This window comes from Chanodichthys erythropterus, chromosome 24 (genome assembly GCF_024489055.1).
Source record: "Chanodichthys erythropterus isolate Z2021 chromosome 24, ASM2448905v1, whole genome shotgun sequence".
NCBI lineage: Eukaryota > Metazoa > Chordata > Actinopteri > Cypriniformes > Xenocyprididae > Chanodichthys > Chanodichthys erythropterus.
The window spans coordinates 25,158,538-25,180,866 of record NC_090244.1 but is presented as its reverse complement, the minus strand read 5'-3'; the positions used below and the strand labels follow the sequence as shown (position 1 = coordinate 25,180,866).

Below are 22,329 nucleotides of genomic sequence, written 5' to 3'. Positions count from 1 at the left end.
GTTGCGGCAGATATTTTCAAAATAACTGTTTGCCAGTATTGGTAAATATTTTCAAAATAACTGTTTGCCAGTAGTAGCAAATATTTTCAAAATAACTGTTTGCCAGTATTTTCGAATATTTTCAAAATAACTGAAAATATCTACCACAACTGGCAAACAAAGTATCTGTTTGCCAGTATTGGCAAATATTTCCAAAATAACTGTTTGCCAGTATTGGTAAATATTTTCAAAATAATTGTTTCCCAGTAGTGGCAAATATTTTCAAAATAACTGTTTCCCAGTAGTGGCAAATACTTTCAAAATAACTGTTTGCCAGTAGTGGCAAATATTTTCAAAATAACTGTTTGCCAGTATTGGTAAATATTTTCAAAATAACTGTTTGCCAGTAGTAGCAAATATTTTCAAAATAACTGTTTGCCAGTATTTTCGAATATTTTCAAAATAACTGTTTGCCAGTTGTGGTAGATATTTTCAAAGTATCTGTTTGCCAGTATTGGCAAATATTTCCAAAATAACTGTTTGCCAGTATTGGTAAATATTTTCAAAATAACTGTTTCCCAGTAGTGGCAAATATTTTCAAAATAACTGTTTCCCAGTAGTGGCAAATACTTTCAAAATAACTGTTTGCCAGTAGTGGCAAATATTTTCAAAATAACTGTTTGCCAGTTGTGGCAGATATTTTCAAAATATCTCTTTGCCTGTATTGGTGAACATTCCCAAAATAACTGTTTGCCAGTATTGGTGAATATTTCTAAAATAACTGCCAGTTGTGGCAGATATTTTCAAAATAACTGCCAGTAGTGGCAGATATTTCCAAAATAACTGTCTGCCAGTATTGGTGAATATTTTCTAAATATCTGATATTTTCAAAATAACTGTTTGCCTGTAGTGGCAGATATTTTCAAAATAACTACCAGTATTTGCAAATATTTTCAAAATAACTTTTTGCCAGTACTGTCAGATATTTCTGTGATTTGCCACAGAATTGGTTGCCAGTAGGTTTGCATTGTTGCCAATGGTTTGTTGCAAGTTTACCACTAAAGGTTAACATTTGGCAAAACATTTTTGCAGTGGAGTAGTAACTTTTAAACCCACCTCTTAGGTTTAATCAGTATTTTTAACTTAAAAGAACAGACAATGTTAGGTTTATTTGTGTTCTTTATTATGCATGCTCCCACCTTTTGTTTGTGTTTTTTTTTTTTTATATATACTTTTTTCAGTCCTTGTGTTTCATTTTTATGTTTCTGTCTTTCACATTGCAAATGGATCTTAAAGTAGCAGCTCTGGCAACAGACTTCCAGCAGGTGGGCAAAAGAGAGTACCGGAACCATCCCCTCTCTCTCGCAGGAAGGCTTATGACAAGGGACAAGCCGTGGCTGACAAGGCTAAAGCCAAAGAGATCATACAGTAAGAGCTAGCATCCCCCAGTGGCAGAAAGTTACTACTGCGATTTTTAGGAGATTTTTGGCTTCTGCCTGTTTATGTTGGATTTTAGACAATCTACTTTGAACAGTAATACTACAAACAGGATTCGAATGTAGAAAGATTGACACATAAATTAAAAAAAAAAAGAAGCATGCTCTCTGACTCCTACCCCAACATGTCAAACACTGGCTACTTAACGCTAATTGCAATAATCAAACTACTGGCTTTATCATTCACACGCACATGAACATCTGGTTCACAAATTGTGTATAACTCAGAAGGGGGTCCAAATTCCAACTTGGATATATGACAGTAATCCAGAAAATGTTGTTTACATGGCATTTTCAAATTCAGAAAATGGGTTATTAGCAGTCCACATAAAAGTGGCCTCAAAATACTGAATTGGCTTGGTTTTGAAAGTAGTCATAAATTTTGCCCTGCAGAACTTGGGAGTAAATAAACTGTGGTCGAAAACAAAAACTATCCTTTCAAAATTAAATGTTGATAAAGCCGGGCCAATGTGTTTTCGACCACACAACCGCTTCTGTTCATCTTCGTAAGTGATATACCAGGGGATGTGAGAAGTTCTTGCCTTACAAATGCTGACTACTCTGATTATTTGCATCTGAAGTATTTTTGGTTAAATTAGGCGTTTTCATAAGTTAATTGAAGAAAATATTTCTTTGTGTGTGTGTTTGTGAATGTATTATGTGAAAATTATGTATGAAAAAGTGGTTCCAGTAGTTAAAAAGTGGTCTCATTAAAGTGGTTTCAGTAGTTATGGGAGGATGCGCCGGACCAGCATAATGGATTCATGCATTCAACAGCATCAGCAAATCAGACAAATACACATATTATGTTTGATCTTTTAATGTGCTTTAGTCTTTCTCTTGTTTTTTTTCTCACACACAGGATTTTAAGCCTCTCCACCCTAATTTAATTTTCTGATTACTTTTATTGTATTTATTTTGATTTTGCATCATAAATGTTTATTTCACTGCATGTGGATGAATTTCTGTACAGTGTTCATTGGCACACATGCCCTGTCATACTTTGCTTCACAAACTATTTTGGCAAAATAATACAAAATTATACAGTGCCATGAAAAATGACTTGCCTTCTTCATGATATTTATTGCTTATGTCGAGAACTAAATGACTGAGGCTAGCTGGTGTTGGATATGGCAACAGTTTTTTAATAGTTTTTCTGGAATCCATTAAAAGGTTAATTAAAATATTTTGGAAATATTCACCACCACGTCTTTTTCAATATTATGCTTTGTTTACTTTGGTTTCCGTTGTCTAAAACAAAATTTGATTATATGAAACGTGGAGATAAATATGCAGTAATATTTCATATACTCAAATTTTGTTTTATTTTGGCAATCAGGAAGGGGGAAAGTACTTCATGGCACTGTATTTGCCGCAATGTGTGAATAGAAGACAATGATTTTTTCAATACACAAGATTTGATGGAGGAACCTACTGATTGTTGGTTTTTTGACATACATCAGAGGTGTGATCAACCCTGTTCCTGTGTCGAAGAGCAGTCGTGGCGGCTCTCTGCAGTGTGTTCATATAGCCGAGGGTCACAGTAAAGCTGTACTGTGTGTTGACTCCACAGATGACCTCCTCTTCACTGGGTCAAAAGGTCACAACACCATTCACCCTGTATTATATGGTTTATTCTTGCCTGAATTTATGCTAGTAAGATTTTGTTTTGCTCACCCAACCAGTTTCACAAAAATAAAATGATTTTAGATTTTTAGTTTGGATAATGATATTCACAAATGCACAGGAATCATAAACCGTGTAATTTTAGTATTGTTTATACTATTATAGTATTTAGTAATAATTTGAATTAGCTTTTATTTTTACATCTTAAGTTTTTTAACATAAACTTTTTATATCAATTAGTTGCAAATGCAACATTTTTAATTTTCTTTAAGTTTCTCAATTAATATTTTATTTCAGCTTTCAAATACTGTTTTTTTTTTTTTTAAGTTACTGTAGCAACACTGATTGTAAAGCATTTTATAATTTAATATAATACACATTTTTTTTTTATTATTATTACTTATTGTTAAGAATAATTGGTCCAAACAGTTTTTATAACCTGGCCCTGTTTCATTTCTCCAGACCGGACCTGTAAAGTGTGGAACCTGGTGACGGGACAGGAGATCATGTCTCTGGGCGGCCACCCCAACAATGTGGTATCTGTGCGTTACAGCTCCAGTCTGGTGTTCACAGTCTCCACCTCCTACATCAAAGTCTGGGACATCCGTGACTCTGCCAAGTGCATCCGGACACTCACGTGAGTTCCTGTACATATCAGATATGCATTCAGAAACTACAACCACAAAAATGTCTTTCTTTGAAATATAGCTGCTAGTGGTGATCATCGGAGTCCAAGCATAAATGGTCCATGTGGATGATAGTTTGGGTTTGATGAAGCAGGTTAGCAAAAGGGTCAGCTGACTTCCAAAGGAAATCAATCATTTCAATGTGTAAAAATTATGTTAATCATTTAAAACATTTCTGTAAGCATCACTTTGTAAAGTAATTATATAAAACTATATTCATTAGTGCTCCACAAATGAATTGGTTCTGTACATTTATTCATCATTCAAAGATTTCTTATCATGTGGTTCCCTCTAGTGGAGAACATTAGTATTTATGAATCCCAGAAAGTATAAATGGCTGATGTATTCATGGAACTCGGTATGGTTACACTGAATGTCGTTCTCTATATGTATGAAGTTCTGTGAAATTTGGATTCAAACATTCAAACCGATGGAAACTGATTGAAACTAATGGGGGGAAAAATTGATTCCTTATCATGTGGGATCCTCTTAGTGGACACATTAATACAGCATGCTGTAGTCCGTCAGTCATTTTGAGTTGCCAAAAACTTCATTTTTGATCTCCTCCTAAACCATTTGCACGGTTTAGGAAGATTTGCCAATTCGCACAGAATTTTGCATGTATCATCTATAGACACTAATTAAAAAAACTAATCAAAATAATTTTAATTAGTCAAACCGCTTAGAAGATATAAGCCAATTCATTTCGTAGCCAATACACTTATCAAACCATATCTTCTGCTAGCCAGACACTCACAGTACCATTAGTTCAGTTATCTGAACATTACAGCTTTTTTGACCCCCTTAAGTAGGATTTTATGTAATTTCATAATTACATTTGAAATATTCTATTATCTTTAAAATAAATACTAGTCTGTGTGTGTGTGTGGTTTTTTTCCATGGATGCTTTGGTGTGCATAAATTTATGAATTATATGGACTCCTTATATTATTTGATTATTTGGTGTCCTTTTGGAGTCTTCAAGTGTACTTTTTTGGAAAGATATCTACGTTCACCTTTAAAAAAGCTTACAGAAAATACATGAGTTTTATGAGAATCATCCTTCAATCTGATGATTTACCTTGCTAGATATAACAAATGATAGCAATATGAATGTGTTAAACAAGATAAATGGTGTATGCTTAATTTCGTGATAAGTGTGCGATTATTAATTTTAATCGACTGACAGCCCTTGTTCACACACACACACACACACACACACACGTGCACACACACGCACACAAAATCAGAATTCAGAGTGTATAGTATGTATACAGTGCAACAACAAAGAGCTTATTTACATTTTAGACAAATCAAGTTGCAATACCAAACAGGACCATATGGAGATGCCAAAAAAAAAAACTAAACCAACAAATCAAAACATTATCCTGTATTCATGTGGAAACAACTTGAAAATACCAAAATGAGTCTGTGCATAAACATAATGTGCGATCAGTGCAGCAAGAGCGAACACACACTGTTTTTTGTGCATCAATAGAATGGACTTGCATGTTCTTACTGTATGACTGGTCCTCACCGCAGTCATCTCTACTTTGATTGCAATCCTCATCCATCAAAACTTTACTAGCGAGACACTGGTTTGCTTTATCTAGCCGAGAAACATAGTTTGCGTATCATCTGGCCATACAATGGTGGGTGTTTTGACATTCTGTTCAGTCTGTATTTCACACAGCGCGATGCATGAGGGCTCATGCTTTTTTAAAAACAATCACAGAATAATGACAGAGCTTGTGTTTTAAAGCGAAGCACATAGTGGAATGAATAATTCACTGAAAATGTAGTGTGAGTCACTATTATCTCTGCCAAATTTAATGTAATCAGCATGGATTTCTTTACATTAGTGCTGTTTTGGAGAGTGGGTTTAAATTAATTCGTTTGGATAATTAGATCACTGGATAACTGGACTGAAAATTTTCCGTAGTTTAGCAGCTTAAAATGATCTAATTGCAAACGAAATTGGGTTACAGGGTAAATGGAATACAAATTACCACCTACCAGGGTTACAGGTGCTTGCGCCATGGTAGATGTTCACTGTGATAAACTCACAAATTCTTAGATCATCTAACTGCATCACATAAAATACATTAATGTCGCAGTTTTACGTGCTTCAGTAATTTATTTGGGTTGTTTGCGTTAAATTATTTTAACACGTTATGGATTTTTAATTAATCACATATGTGTTGAGTATTTAAATATATTTGTAATTACACATTTGTAATGATGAAACTGGAGTACTCGGTTTGAAGTACTCTACAAATGCACATTAAATACAATTTAGAGCACTTAATTGTATTGAATGTTGAATGTGGCACTGCTATTGTACTATTCTCATTACTATTCCATAGTATACCAATCAGATACTAGATTTTCTGCCATTTTGAATTTAGAATTTAAAAAATGCTATTTTGACTTGTCCAACAGCTTCCTTCAGATCTTCTTCAAATTTGAGTCAGATAATCTTGAGACCTTGTTGGTAAAAATTTATTAAAAGCTTATCGGTACTCCTGTATTGAAGTAATTGTAAATGTATTAATTCAATCAAAATGGGTGTTGAGTGCCCTGGTATTCAAATATTCTTCCTCTGTGATTGTCTGTTTCTACCCTCAGATCATCAGGTCTGGTGAACACCGGTGACCCATGTGCAGCCAGTACAAACCGCACTGTGACCATCCCGGCCGGGGAAAACCAGATCAACCAGATCTTTCTGAACCCATCTGGCACCGTTCTCTATGCTGCCGCTGGCAACTCTGTTCGCATGTGGGACCTGAGACGGTATGACTTCAACACAGCATCCTTTACTTAACCCATTCTGAGAGAGCTATACATAATTTGCAACATCATATATCTGACAATTTGATGTTTTCCATCTGTTTTTGTCAGGTTTGTGTCTACAGGAAAATTAATGGGCCATCTCGGTCCAGTCATGTGCTTAACTGTTGATCAGACTGGCAATGGACAGGATCTAGTTATCACAGGCTCTAAGGATCACTACATCAAGGTTTGTATATCTATCTGTAATGCTGATTTGGATGACGTTAGCTGACGTTTTCCATAAACAGTGTACGAAATAGACCCTGACATTTTTAAAAATGGGATTTTTTTCTATTTCAACAAATGGTCAGTGAAAGGAGGTTCTCAACCTTCAGGAAATTTTGACTCTTACGAGGTCAGGAGCTCTTTTATTTTCTATAAAAGAGATATTCAGTATTTTCTACTCTGTTACCAGAATTTTCAGTCAGTGAATATAATTTAAAACCTTGATTTTGTTTGTTTTTGCTTTATTCTAACAAACATTAAATACACATCAAAATTAAATATACATTTGATTAAATTCAACAAAAAAAAAAATTAAGATGTTTTGGGATGAGTACCCTTGTGAGAAAAAAAAAAAAAGTGTGCTTAATTGTATTGGATGTGCACTTGTAGTGTTACTTCAACTCTTGAAAGTGTGTGTGTGTGTATATATATATATATATATATATATTTATATAATATATATTTATATAAATTTTTTTTTTTTTTTTTTTTTTTTTAATGCTCAGGGTTACCCAGTTCCCTGAGATGAGAATGAGATGATGCTATGGAAACGCCTTCCAGCATGACTGGTGTCTGAATCACGTGTGCAATCTCATAGGCCACATATGAAGTTGTGTGACGCTACGCAGTTACATGACTTGCATCTATAAAATGACACCTGACATGGTGTCACCAGATTCACTGTCTGAAAAAGTCTTGCAGGCATACTTGAAGTATGGCAACGCAACACAGCATCTCATTCCCATCTCAGCAGGGCGATCGTGGGAAATTATTACAGACGCACCATGGGCCACGTCTGCACCAAGGCATCCAAAAAAATTGGCATTTTATTCTTACAATTTTTAACGGGGTTTAACGGTTGAGCTTGATGAAAGGACTTTACATTAATATTTTTAGAAAATATGAAAAAATTGAATTAAATAATTCACTCATCTTCCCAAAATGCTGTATATATGGTTCAATGTATTCAATTTGTTACTTGGGTGTCAAAATTTAAAGCTGCTGTCCGTAACTTTTTTTTTTTTGTTTTAAAAATGATTCGAAATCAATTATTGAGCAAATACATAATCAGTGTTCAAAACTTTCTCCTTACTTTAGCTCGAATCACAATGGTTGTTAGGGATGCTGGTGCAGAGACGAGGCAGATCACGGATTTCCACAATATTATGAGACTTTAATATAAACAAGGGCAGGAACACCAAACATACATTAAACACAACAGAGAACGGACGAGGAGTGAATGGAGTGAGTGCATTATAAAGGGAGTGCTGACAATAGAGTCCAGGTGCAGGTGATGAGTGATGATGGGGAGCTAACAAGGGAAGTGAGTGCAGGTGATGAAACAGAAGGATCATGGGAAATGGAGTCCAGGGGAACAAGGGATCTGTAACAATGGTAAGCTTGTAATGTTTTATAATCTGAGTGATACTGGTAGGATTTCGTGGGAAATACAAGTTTGCTGACTTTTGTCTTTGCGTCATTACGTCACATCTGTAAACAGAAAGGAGTCCTGGCTACTAGGCTATTGCATGTATGGATGCTGCTGGTGGCGCATCATTTGTAGCCTCTTTTTACGGCAGCTGGAATGTATTTAAATTTGAGATGGTGGCTACTAATCCAGAAAGTTCAAAACGACAATCATCATCAACAACTGTGGTAAAAAGTAAAAGACTTTCTTCTACCACACTGTGGAATGCGGACTGCAGAGAGACTACAGTAAAAAAGGAAAGCGACTGTGCGAAAACAAGAACAAATGTCGGCAGGGCTTTTGAAAGGTGGCGTGACCTACAGTGCTCAGTGTAAATAAGTACACCCCCTTTGAAAAGTAACATTTTAAACAATATCTCAATGAACACAAAAACAATTTCCAAAATGATGACAAGACTAAGTTTAATATAAAATCTGTTTAACTAATAACATGAAATTAAGATTAATAATATAACTTGGATTACACATTTTTCACTTTTACTCAAATTAGGGTGATGCAAAAATGAGTACACCCCACAACAAAAACTAGTACATCTAGTACTTTGTATGGCCTCCATGATCTTTAATGACAGCACCAAGTCTTCTAGGCATGGAATGAACAAGTTGGCGACATTTTGCAACATGTATCTTTTTCCATTCTTCAAGAATTAGCTATTTTATAGACTGGATGCTGGGTGGAGAGTGATACTCAACTTGTCTCTTCAGAATTGCCCATTGGTGTTCGATTGGGTTCAGATCAGGAGCCAACGAATCACTTTCACCCTGTTCTTCTTCAGAAATCCAACAGTGGCCTTAGATGTGTTTTTAGGATCATTGTCATGTTGGAAAAGTGCATGATGACCAAGGGCACGGAGTGATGGTAGCATTTTCACTTTCAGTATAGAGCAGTACATCTGTGAATTCATGATGCCTTCAATGAAATGCAGCTCCCCGACACCAGCAGCACTTATGCCAGCCCCACATAAGGACACTGCCACCACCATGTTTCACTGTAGGAACATGCATTTTTCTTCATATTCCTCACCTTTGTGACGCCATACAGTTTTGAAGCCATTAGTTCCAAAAACATTTATCTTGGTCTCATCACTCCAGAGTATAGAGTCCCAGTAATCTTGTATATGTTACATATTACCACGCTTGGTTGTACAGTTTATTTTTAACCACTTCCCTTTTTCTGTGCTTCTAATATGTAAAGCTGCTTTGAACAATTACCAATTGTAAAAGCGCTATATAAATAAATTTGACTTGACTTGACTTAATCTTCATCTTTGTCAGCATGGGCCCTGGCAAAATCTATTCAGGCTTTTTTGTGCCTGGGCTTTAGGAGAGGCTTCTTTTGTGGACGGCACCCATGCATGCCATTCCTCTGGAGTGTATGCCGTATTGTGTCACGGGAAATAGTCACCCCAGTTTGGCTTTCTACTTCTTTAGATAACTGTAGTGAACTTGCATGCCGATTTTCTTCAACCCTTCTCATCAGAAGATGCTCCTGTCGAGGTGTTAACTTCCATGGACGACCTGGACATCTCTGTAGGATGGTTGCAGTTCCATCTTTTTTAAATTTTTGTACCACTTTTGCTACATGATTCTGATTGATAAGTAAAGCTTTGCTGATCTTCTTGTAGCCTTCTTGTAGCCTTCACCTTTCTGGTGTAAAGAAATTATTTTCTTTCTCAGGTCTTGTGACATTTCTCTTCCATGTGGTGCCATTGCTGACAGCATGAAATGGGAAGGGGTTTTAACTCCCCTGTATAGTCAACTGTCTGCTGTGTAATGAATAATTAGACTCACCTGTGGTTGAATTCTTGTTAAATTAGACATTTGTAGTCTAAAATTTAGCTTTGCTTTCAGTGGAGTGTACTCACTTTTGCATCACCCTAATTTGAGTAAAACTGAGAATTTTGTTCTTTAAGTTATATTATTAACCTTACTTTCATGTTATAAGTTAAACAGATGTTATATAAAACTTAGTCTTGTCAGCCTTTTGGAAATTTTTTTTGTTCATTGAGATTGTTTAAAATGTTACTTTTCAAAGGGGGTGTACTCATTTATGCTGAGCACTGTAAAAACGAACACAGAGATGTCTATTTATCTGCCAGACAGGTAAGACATTTCAGTGGTTCATTGGGTAATAAGGTAACAGTAACACACATTTTCACTCAATCCATAAAGTTATGGATAGCGATAATACACACTACATACACAGTCAAGCAATTTTGATGTTTTTAACAATTCGAGAACAAAGTATAACAATAATAATTTCGACCATTTGTTGCACGATTTATTGTAAAACCTTTTTCAGTTGTTCAGAACATAAGTGGGTGACATGTTACTACTTCTGATTTAAACCAATGCTGAAGAGCAATGCCGATGCACAAATATGATAATTCCGTAAATCACTGCAATTGCAGGTTTTAAACAGAGATTGTGACAAAGAGGCAAAACCTAGCTTTAAAACTGCAGCTTTAAAGCAGTATTATAGAGAGCTAAATACTAGCTCACTACACTGAATGTCAGTTTAACAGATTATGTTAAAAGTAAGTTGTGCGATTTCAATAGTTGGAAGATCACAATCTTGTAACAGGCCAAGATTATCATTTTAAAGCGTATACACACATTTAATGTGTAAAAAATTACCTATATTCCTGTAACGGTTGCCGCAGGGATGAGCAGATGCAAAGGATCTTTGCAGCAAGGTTTAATATAAACACATAACCGAATAGAAGAAGCAGAATTCAGATGCACAGGAACCGAACACATACAACAACCGACAATGAGCACACAACTGAGAGGGGTATAAATACACAGGTAATGATGAACTAAATAAGACCAAGGTGAAAAACTTATAAGTAACTATGGCAATGAACATAAACACAGGAAACTCAGGGATGGTGAAAGCAGAAACAGAAGTGCAAAAGTGCAAAACAGTGGCAAAATAAGAGTCTCTGAAATACATCTGAACTCACTAGCTGCGACAGTTTCATTATAAGTTTATTTAAAGGAACACTCCACTTTTTTTGAAAATAGGCTCATTTTCCAACTCCCCTAGAGTTAAACAGTTGAGTTTTACCGTTTTAGAATCCATTTAGCCGATCTCCGGTACCACTTTTAGCATAGCTTAGCATAGTTCATTGAATCTGATTAGACCGTTAGCATTGCGCTTAAAAATGACCAAAGAGTTTTGATATTTTTCCTATTTAAAACTTAAGACTCTTCTGTAGTGTACTAAGACCGGCGGAAAATGAAAAGTTGTGATTTTCTAGGCTGATATGGCTAGGAACTATACTCTCATTCAGGCGTAATAATCAAGGAACTTTGCTGCCATTCCATGGCTGCAGTAGGCGCAATGATATTACGCAGCGGCCTTGATTGTTACGCCTGAATGAGAGTATAGTTCCTAGCCATATCAGCCTAGAAAATCACAACTTTTTATTTTCCGTCGGTCTTAGTACACAATTTAACTACAGAAGAGTCAAGTTTTAAATAGGAAAAATATCAAAACTCTTTGGTCGTTTTTAAGCGCGATGCTAACGGTCTAATCAGATTCAAAGAACTATGCTAAGCTATGCTAAAAGTGGTACCGCCAGAACCGGAGATCGGCTGAATGGATTCGAAAACGGTAAAACTCAACTGTTTAACTCTAGGGTAGTTGGAAAATTAGCCTATTTTCAAAAAAAGTGGAGTGTTCCTTTAATAGGTTATCTAACATATCTATTAGGGATCACAACTATGGAACCCCAACACAGGACATGCAGATACAACTAATAGATATTGTGTCCACAAATTAACACTTTTATTCCCATTACTTATTTATTTGTTGCTTTATTTTAGTTAAATCATGGCCATGTTGTGCTAATTAGTTTCTTAAGAAGTTATAGAAATTAATTCCTAATCCATGGCCACAATATCTTGTTTTTTTTTTTTCCTGCATGTCATGTGCGGAGCTCCGCACACAAAGCATAGAAAGTTTATTTGAGTCACATTTGTGTAGTACTCATATGATGCGCTGTGAACATGTAAATGTACCTGTCCACTTCCTGTTATCAATCAATCAATCAATTTTATTTATATAGCACAATAAGTAGAACAGTAGAACAAGAAAGACCGCGAAACAAGAAAGACTGCAAAGCAATAATAAAGGGACTTTACATCAGAAACACTAATCAGAAATAAATCTTTAAAAAAAAACAATGTAAAAAAATGTTGTTACGTCATATATTGATGATGTTTATAGTGGCCTTCGTACTGAACATATATGGCCCCTGTAACCTGGAATCTCACGCAAGTTGACCAAATACCATGTCATTTGTTTCTGCAGATGTTTGATGTGACAGAGGGTGCTGTGGGTAGCATCAGCCCCACTCATAACTTCGAGCCACCCCACTATGATGGCATCGAGTCCCTGGTGGTTCAGGGTGATTGTTTGTTTAGCGGCTCCAGAGACAACGGCATTAAGAAATGGGACCTGACCCGCAAGGACCTACTGCAGGTATAACCAGCTATATTGACAACATTATACATGATTACACAGTAAATTTATATATTATGGCTGCGTATCAGCAACAAAGTCATGATACGATAGTAAATATATATTAGGCTGCTGTCACTTTAAGACCGAATGCACGTATCTGATATACTGACATTCAGGGATGGGCAGTGTTTACATGTACATGTATTTCAAATACGTATTTCAAATACAAAATAGTATTTTGTAATTTGTATTTGATAGGGTTGATGAAAATGGCTTTGTATTTTCTATCAAAATAGTAGTGTTTTGTATTTTTGTATTTTTAAAATACTGTAAAATACTTTGTAAGAAGTCTACATGATGACATCTTAAAATTGCAGCCTCTGATTGGTGCCTACTCAATAGTGTGCAGAGACTTGTTGCGATCAGAACAGAAAATGTATCCATATGGAAGAAGGTGGACAAGAAACATGCAGGCTGCCAGCTTTCTATCAATTTTTTAGCATGAATTGCTATAATTTTTAACAGTTCATGTTAAGTTTTGGTGTTCATTTTGGTAGCCTAGGCTAAATAGTATACCAGTTTACATAATGTTCTTGAAAACATTACCGAGCAGCAACCCCCTATATTTATGATTAACAATCAAATTATTAATTGGTTAAAAACTAGTTGCTATGAATACAGGTGCCATCAGTTGTCTTCTTATAAATGAGTTGTTGTCATTGAGTCAGTGTTGCTGATGCAAAGTATGCCCTTCATTACCAAATAACAAGTAACTAAATTAGGATACAATTATGAGTCATTTGCAAACATTATACTGTTGGTTACTTTAAAACTAACCTTCATCTGGGAGATCACAGGGATATGTGAATATTTGATCTGTTAAAGTCACAATATGTAATTCAAAACAAAGGCGAAGCTCGATGACACCTTGATTTCACGGAATCTTGGGATGTATTGTCTTAACGTCTACAGCCGGTGGAAAAGAATCGGGACAGGTCTCAGGCAGAAATCATGTTCATGGAGAGATTATTAACGTTACTGTAGTGTGAAGCAGAGCAGGTCCGAATACTGTGAGAGCAGTACCGAGCCCACTGGAGCGATTACTAATGAGAAACGAGTGTGACACACACCTCAAGAGCATGCGGATCTTTTAGTATGCCACAGTCGCCGCTTCCGCTTCTTCCGTTCATGTGCACGTAGGCTAAAGCAGCGATGCTTATCATATTAGATACATTTGTGTGTTGAAAGTTGGTATAGTGCCACTCTGTGCGTTTGCTCAGCGGCTACTATGAGACACTTGATGCATACTGCAGTAAAATAGATCGATATTAGTCATGGTAAAACATGGTACTCACGATAAAACAAGAAAACGAGATTCAAACAAAAAGACTTAGGGTCAGATTTACTAACAGCTTGTGCCAGCGCAAACCCTCTTTTAGCGTTAAAAATCTACTGTCGGGATTTACTAAAGACACGCAGTATAAAATTAGCGCTGAAAACGCATGAACTGAGTTGTGTTTGCAGCTGACCTTATTGCATATGCATTTGTAGGAGTTTCACTTTCAGATGCAAAATTTATGGGAGGAGAGTATTTAAATGAATCACACAACAATGCGATTTACTAATGTTTGTGCTAGTCAATTTACTGGTATTTACACCATTATTTAACACCCTAAAAAAAGCATGTCTTAACCCATTTTGTGACATGGCTAAAATTGTTGCTGTTAGGAGGAGACACCGCAGAGAACAGAGAGCATGTGGTAGAAGGATTATTTATTTCTTTGAAATGCCAGAGTAAGACCTTATCCAAACATATCGTTTGCCTATATCTATATCTATAGGCCAACATGGCTTGGCAAACTATATTATACAGTATATGTGTATGTGTTTGTCAGATTACATGTTAAGTTGCGCCTGTGTTGTCCCATACCTGATGAGAACATCAGCATCAGGATTCAGTTCTGTTTATTTGTGACACAACTCTAATTTGCACTGCTCTTGGAATATTGCGTTAGTCATTATGTAAATTATCTGACCGTGTTTGTGTTCTTTAATTTGCATGTCAGCAGATCACGTGCAAAACTTTCCACCCCATCAGCACATTTGTGGAATTGCGCTTTCACACTAATTTGCCCCGTTTAGTAAATCTGGCCCTTAATGTGTTAAGCGATATAACATGATTAGTTGATAAATGTATCCAACCAGTTACTTCCCTGTCTAATAAAACTCATAATATACAGTACTAAAGTGTTTTTGATGCTTCCATGGTTTTTCGACAAAATAAAACGGGAAATCGAGGGTAATGATGTCATTGATAGGCGACACACAGACATGGTGTGTGTCCTGGTTAAACTTGGTTAAAATTTCTCTGGATTTAGAATTTCTTTGAAACATTTGGTACACAAGTCAACAAAAAATATAACATTGTTTTAGTGGTTTTTGAATATTTTAATCTAAAAATCCTACATATTTGTCCCTTTAACTGGTTGCATATGTCAGATTTATTGCATGACTCGGGCAAAGAAAAGCTGTTGCTATCAAACATTGTTTACTTAATCAAGTCAGTGTAATGGTGAAGGGATCGATCTAATGGGCCAACTAATGGGCCAACTGATGAAACGTTCGAAGAAATTTCATGCTCTCTTGTAAAAGTATTTTGAAGTATTTTCAAAATATAAAAATACAGTAGTTTATTTTGATACATGGTGTGGCTGCTGTATTTTGTAGTTTATTTTGATACATTTAAAATGAAGGTATTTGGTATTTTATTTTAAAATACATTTTGATGTATTTTTGCCCATCCCTGCTGACATTCTAATATACTTACATGGATTTAATGCTTGCCAAGGTGGGCATTTTAAGATGTTTTTGTATGTAATTGACCAATTAGGCATACACCTGCAGCTCAAAGTAGCCTAGGCTTTGCTCAGTTGTGTTTTGCTCTGTCTCAGAGCATGCGCACAAAAAGCTGCCTGGGAAACAGCATGAGATCTCTTTTAATAACTCTTTTGTAATAGCAAGTAGATTTTTAAGTAGGGTTTTAATGAGAGGCAAAAGCACACCGCTTTAAAGGGAAAGGAATAGTTATATAATTTTTTCTCGACTATCATCTTTCATGATAACTGGAAGGTGAAACTAAACTTCTGAACTAAAATTCAATTAATCACACAGCTCTATTATATCCTGTTCGTTAATTGCAGAAACCTTGCACTTTTCAATTTCTTTTTAAACACACTGTGGCTGCTGGACTTGCTACTGCCAATAGATATGCAGACACGCAGCTGTGAGCATGTAAGATATGCTGCTGCTGCTGTTGCTGCTGCATTAGCAGACATACAAATATCCAATAGCAGTGCTAAGCAGGTGGACCTGGGGGAGGTGGAGGATTTCAGAGGAACAATGACCAACTTACAATGAACTCTGAACTAGACTATTCAGATGTTGAGAAAACAAACACATTGGCTGCAGAATCCGATCAGTCGAATCAGCTTGTGCCATGTAGTAAATGATTGCTCGCGGATTGCTGGTAAAGAACCGATCAGCCTGCACCATCAAGAGTTTCATGGCTGATTTATATATATCACATTCATTCTAAAGTGTGACTTAAGTTTCCAAATACTTTTTGGCTTCACTCTGGCAACATTATAATGCAAGTGTAGTAGCTTCCACAAGGACAATTAGCCAATCAGTTGATTAATCAGTGCTGAGGATGAAATCAGGAAGAGGCTAATTACCTCATCAGGACGTGAATCAATCAGGGTTCAAACTGTGTTTGTGTTTGTCCAGGATTTGATGAGTTGACATGTTGTTTGCCCTACAGCAGGTACCCAATGCTCATCGTGACTGGGTTTGTGCTCTGGGAGTCGTGCCTGCATTTCCCATCCTGCTAAGTGGCTGTAGGGGAGGAGTTCTCAAACTCTGGCACACGGACACCCTGAGTCCACTGGGAGAACTCAGAGGCCACGAGAGCCCCATCAACAGCATCTCTACCAACAGCAGTCATCTGTTTACCGCATCAGAGTGAGTATTACACATGCATAAAACTTGGAATTGAGAACTGCTTCTAATTAAGAACCAAATAATGCATAGTGGAGTTGAACTTGGTCATTTGCTCTGAAAAAGACCTTCATTTCAATAGCCATTGTTGCAAAGTTGAATGCATTAAAAGTCATCATTCATTGACCAGAAAATCATGGCTTATTATTTGAAACCATAGCCTAGCATTAGCCACTTTACATGGCCGCTCGCTCTAACGTTAACCTAGATAAATGTGCTCTATAAAATGTATACACTGACATCACTTTCCTGCCGGGACACGCCCCCTCAGCCAGACTGAGTGGCAAAAGAGCCTGCTGCATGATTGGATTTAATGGGGTAAACCGCAAAAACGTGACTAAAACAAACGATTATTACTTTAAACTAAAGGTTGGCTCGATATAGTGTTCTTTACAACTTGCCAAAGATCCAGTGATCCATGGATGTTGACATGAAACCAGGAATCGTGTTTCCTGACCTGATGTACCTGATTTCGACATTGGGGACATAATACATAAAGCAAATTTGCCTGTGAATGCTTTATATAAATACAACATAGGTAGGTCTAAATCTGGGTGATCACTTTTTATATGTCGTCATATCGTCCAGCCCTAAAACTTGTATAGTTTTTAGTCAGTGTTTATTTAAAAACACCCAATTGTGCAGAATATAAGATGGTTAATATTTAATTGATGATTTGTCAATACAATATATAACAAAACAATATAAAGGGTATGATTTTACCCCAAAATTCAACATATTGATAATTCAATATATTGATCATTGATGATATGCAAATCCACATTTTGCTGCCTGAAGTCCATTTGTTTCTGTGAGTTGCAGCGATCCATTTGCTTCTCTTTTCTGTAGATTTTAGCAGTCTGTAAAAATATACCTCAGATGTCTTGTCAAATCTATTTGTACAGTCAGTTGCAAAGTCTTTTTGCGACTTGGTGGGCGTAACGGTAGTCTGGCCAACAGTGACGTCACGTGCATAACCTCTATTGTTAGGTGCATATCCAAATGTTTGTTCAGAATTAGTACCGCGCTTACTGCATGACACTTCTATATATATATTCACTATTCTGCAGAGATGACGAGTCAACATTGTCAACTTCATCTTTGCAGCCAACACTGACTAATAAGTTTATTAATAAATTATTAAAATATTCAGACAGTCTCCCTCCTGTTTTTTTTCCGACACATTCATTATCATTACTTTTGCTGGTGCATTGCGGCAAGCTTTGTACATGCACTTTAGTGCTTAATTAATTAAAGGCTCATTATTGTGATTTAGTATTTCTTTGTAATGTATAACAGTGTTAGCAATTTTACATATAATATTCTTTCTCAGCCCTGAAACCCATGCTGCATTCACAACGTCATAATTATTATCATTTCATGATGAAAACCTGCAACATTCTACATGAAGCTGTTCAAGTCCATGGACTATGCGTTTCTTTGGAAAACTATCAATGCATTAATGAGTCTGCAGCAGTCAGGTGGTAAATAGGTCACGTGGTACAAGTAGGAGCTCTCCGAAAATTAGCAGGTTACAAGTTGTGATTACGAGTTCTACGAGGACGTGAGCGCTTTTTAAAAGTTGGAATGTCATAATTACAATATGGAGTGAACGCGCCTTCAAACCATTTTGCAATTAAAGATTTTTGCTACTGAATTTTAAATCTAGGTTTGTTTATACTCTTTGTAGCACTTTCATATTCTTGAGAAAAGGAAGAATAGCACAACTATAATGATGAATCTAATGAGTGCATTAATAAAGTGCATTAAAATCATTGTGAAATTCACAGTGTTGCTTAATTTTTTTACAGGCAGCAAATGTACACCGATCAGGCATAACATTATGACCACTGACAGGTGAAGTAAATAACACTGATTATCTCTTCATCACAGCACCTGTTAGTGGATGGGATATATTAGGCAGCAAGTGAACATTTTGTGCTCAAAGTTGATGTGTTAGAAGCAGGTAAAATGGGCACGTGAAAGGATTTGAGCGAGTTTGACAAGGGCCAATTTGTGATGGCTAGATGACTGGGTCAGAGCATCTCCAAAACTGCAGCTCTCGTGGGGTGTTCCCGGTCTGCAGTGGTCAGTATCTATCAAAAGTAGACCAAGCAAGGAACAGTGGTGAACCGGGCGGCCAGGTTCATGGGCGGCCAAGTCTCACTGATGCACGTGGGGAGCGATCCAACAGAAGCGCTACTGTAGCTCAAATTGCTCAAGAAGTTAATGCTGGTTCTGATAGAAAGGTGTCAGAATACACAGTGCATCGCAGTTTGTTGTGTATGGGGCTGCATAACCACAGACCAATCAGGGTTCCCATGCTGACCCCTGTCCACCGCCGAAAGCGGCAACAGTGGGCACGTGATTATCAGAACTGGACCACGGAGCAATGGAAGAAGGTGGCCTTGTCTGATGAATCACGGTATTTTACATCACGTGAATGTCTGGGTATGTGTGCGTACCTTACCTGGGGAACACATGGCACCAGGATGCACTATAGGAAGAAGGCAAGCCCAGGCAGTGTGATGCTTTGGGCAATGTTCTGCTGGGAAACCTTGGGTCCTGTCATCCATGTGGATGTTACTTTGACACGTACCACCTACCTAAGCATTGTTGCAGACCATGTATACCCTTTCATGGAAACGGTATTCCCTGGTGGCAGTATAATGCGCCCTGCCACAAAGCAAAAGTGGTTCAGGAATGGTTTGATTGCAACAACGAGTTTGAGGTGTTGACTTGGCATCCAAAAATACAATTAGCACCCATTATTTGGAGGGGGTTTCCTCCTCAGAAGTACTAAAACGCATCATTAGGATCCAGGATTATTACATAAAATTGGAATCAGAACCAGAATCGTTAAATTCCTTACAATTACTATGCCTACCCTTGTTGATATTCACTTTAACACTCATCTCCTCTGTACCTGCAGTGACCGGACAGTGAAGATCTGGCGTGCAAGAGGAAGTCTGGATGGCACCGCAGATGTGGCCGACACAGTTGACGAGGGCGTCAGTAACTGATGACTCCTTCAATGCGAACTCCACTGCAGTGTTACCATGGTAACGCAGCTGCCAAAGACATTTGCACTTTGACCCCACCAATAAAACATGGATATCCAGTTGACTCTTTGGCTTCCAACACACACACACATCCCAACAGAAATCTACTTGAATCGGAATCTTCTCACTATGCTTTCTTTGGACGTTTCCCAGAGTTCATCACATCTTTAGTGATGCCCCACAATTAGGTCAACGTCACATGTTAAAAAAAGCTCTTTGTCCTTAAAATAACAATGTCAGCTTGGTTAATTCTAACAATCATGAAGATGGCACTGAAAACAGACATCAACGTTGAGTTCTGGTGGGCTTTGAGGAAGAAGAACCGGATCTTCTGTAGCTGGCTTCAGTGTTCCGGATTTGGGAAACGTTCAGAACATTACGGAGTGATAGAGATGTCTGTGGACTAACTGGGTGAATCTCACTATAACATAAAAAAGAAGTAATATTTTGCAAAAAGAAAATTAAGGCTGTTTTAAGTACATTTTGATTTTTTGCAATGTGAAATTAATTTTGCATTGATAATTAGGCACATTTCCCCACAATTCATATTACTGTATTACTTTGCGTATTACTTATTACTTTGCGTATAAATATCCATATATCTATATTGTTAATGCTGATTGAATATACATATATATATAATATATAGCTATGGAAAAAATTAAGAGACCACTCCAAGTTCAGAAAGCAATGTTAAGTGGTCTCTTATTTTTTTTTCCATAGCTGTATGTGTGTATAATTTAATTGTATAATTATTATATAATAATTTAATTGTATTTTATGTATTATTAATAGTAATATATTAATTGTAATACTGTATAAGTAAACATTGTGTATTGGTACTGTATAAGAATCACCATTGAGGATGCGAATTGCAAAAAAGGAATCCCCCACCACCCGCATTACAGTAAACAACATTTGGAAGTAAATGGGGGGATTCATGCAAAAAATCAACAAAAAAGCTTGAGCTTTAAAATGACTTTTTTGCTTTGTTTTCTCTGAAGTTTTTCTCTTTTTTTATGGGTTGACTTATGACCCTGATTTTTCTTTCTTTTCACCCAACTGGAATCACCATGACCTTAAATTAACTCTGTGTTTGGTGTCAATGTGGCCACCTTTAAATCATTTGGTGACCAAAGTGTGAAACCATCTTTATGCTAATATCACATATAATATACTAGATCAGCGTAGACCATAACACTATAGAAACTCTGTCATGTATCACTCTCCTCACACTCGTTCTATTGTTGTCAGTCTATTAACCTCTTTCCTCTGCCGTTGAAGTCTATTGAGTCTGTGTAGCATTCAGATAAACACACTAGATACTGTACTGTTTATATATATATATATATATATATATATATATATATATATATATATATATATATATATATATATATACATACATACATACATACATACATACATACATACATACATACATACATACATACATACATACATACATACATACATACATACATACATACATACATACATACATACATACATACATACATACATACAGTGGGTACAGAAAGTATTCAAACCCCCTTAAATTTTTCAGTCTTTGTTATATTGCAGCCATTTGCTAAAATCATTTGTTCATTTTTTTTTTCCGCATTAATGTACACACAGCACCCCGTATTGACAGACAAACACAGAATTGTTGACATTTTTGCAGATTTATTAAAAAAGAAAAACTGAAATATCACATGGTCCTAAGTATTCAGTAAAAAGTTCCATCTTGGTCTCATCAGACCAGAGAATCTTATTTCTCACCATCTTGGCAAACTCCATGTGGGCTTTCATGTGTCTTGTACTGAGGAGAAGCTTCCGTCGGGCCACTCTCCCATAAAGCCCCGACTGGTGGAGGGCTGCAGTGATGGTTGACTTTCTACAACTTTCTTCCATCTCCGGACTGCATCTCTGGAGCTCAGCCACAGTGACCTTTGGGTTCTTTTTTACCTCTCTCACCAAGGCTCTTCTCCCTCGATAGCTCAGTTTGGCCGGACGGCCAGCTCTAGGAAAGGTTCTGGTCATCCCAAATGTCTTCAATTTAAGGATTATGGAGGCCACAGTGCTCTTAGCAACCTTAAATGCAGCAGAATTTTTTTTTGTAACCATGGCCAGATCTGTGCCTTGCCACAATTCTGTCTCTGAGCTCTTCAGGCAGTTCCTTTGACCTCATGATTCTCATTTGCTCTGACATGCACTGTGAGCTGCAATGTCTTATACAGACAGGTGTGTAGCTTTCCTAATCAAGTCCAATCAGTATAATCAAACACAGCTGGACTCAAATGAAGGTGTAGAACCATCTCAAGGATGATCAGAAGAAATGGACAGCACCTGAGTTAAATATGTGTGTCACAGCAAAGGGTCTGAATACTTAGGACCATGTGATATTT

At 36.7% G+C, this 22,329-nt stretch overlaps 1 protein-coding gene across 7 annotated transcripts in view; it reads left to right on the top strand.

Moving 5' to 3' along the window:
* LOC137015419 (kinesin-like protein KIF21A) overlaps window positions 1-21,225 on the top strand; it is a 109,257-nt gene extending 88,032 nt beyond the window's left edge. For 3 of the 7 annotated variants that reach the window (XM_067380366.1, XM_067380364.1, XM_067380371.1), the window contains 8 exons: window positions 1,276-1,407; window positions 2,939-3,075; window positions 3,564-3,738; window positions 6,416-6,580; window positions 6,689-6,806; window positions 12,651-12,821; window positions 16,624-16,823; window positions 19,792-21,225. In XM_067380366.1, coding sequence (XP_067236467.1) covers window positions 1,276-1,407; window positions 2,939-3,075; window positions 3,564-3,738; window positions 6,416-6,580; window positions 6,689-6,806; window positions 12,651-12,821; window positions 16,624-16,823; window positions 19,792-19,882 — 1,189 coding nt within the window. In that variant the 3' untranslated portion in view covers window positions 19,883-21,225. Of the gene's footprint in view, window positions 1-1,275; window positions 1,408-2,938; window positions 3,076-3,563; window positions 3,739-6,415; window positions 6,581-6,688; window positions 6,807-7,350; window positions 7,424-12,650; window positions 12,822-16,623; window positions 16,824-19,791 lie in introns of those variants that run through there. The other 4 variants (XM_067380365.1, XM_067380367.1, XM_067380369.1 and 1 more) reach the window with 4 other exon arrangements.
* Window positions 21,226-22,329: the final 1,104 nt, after the last annotated feature.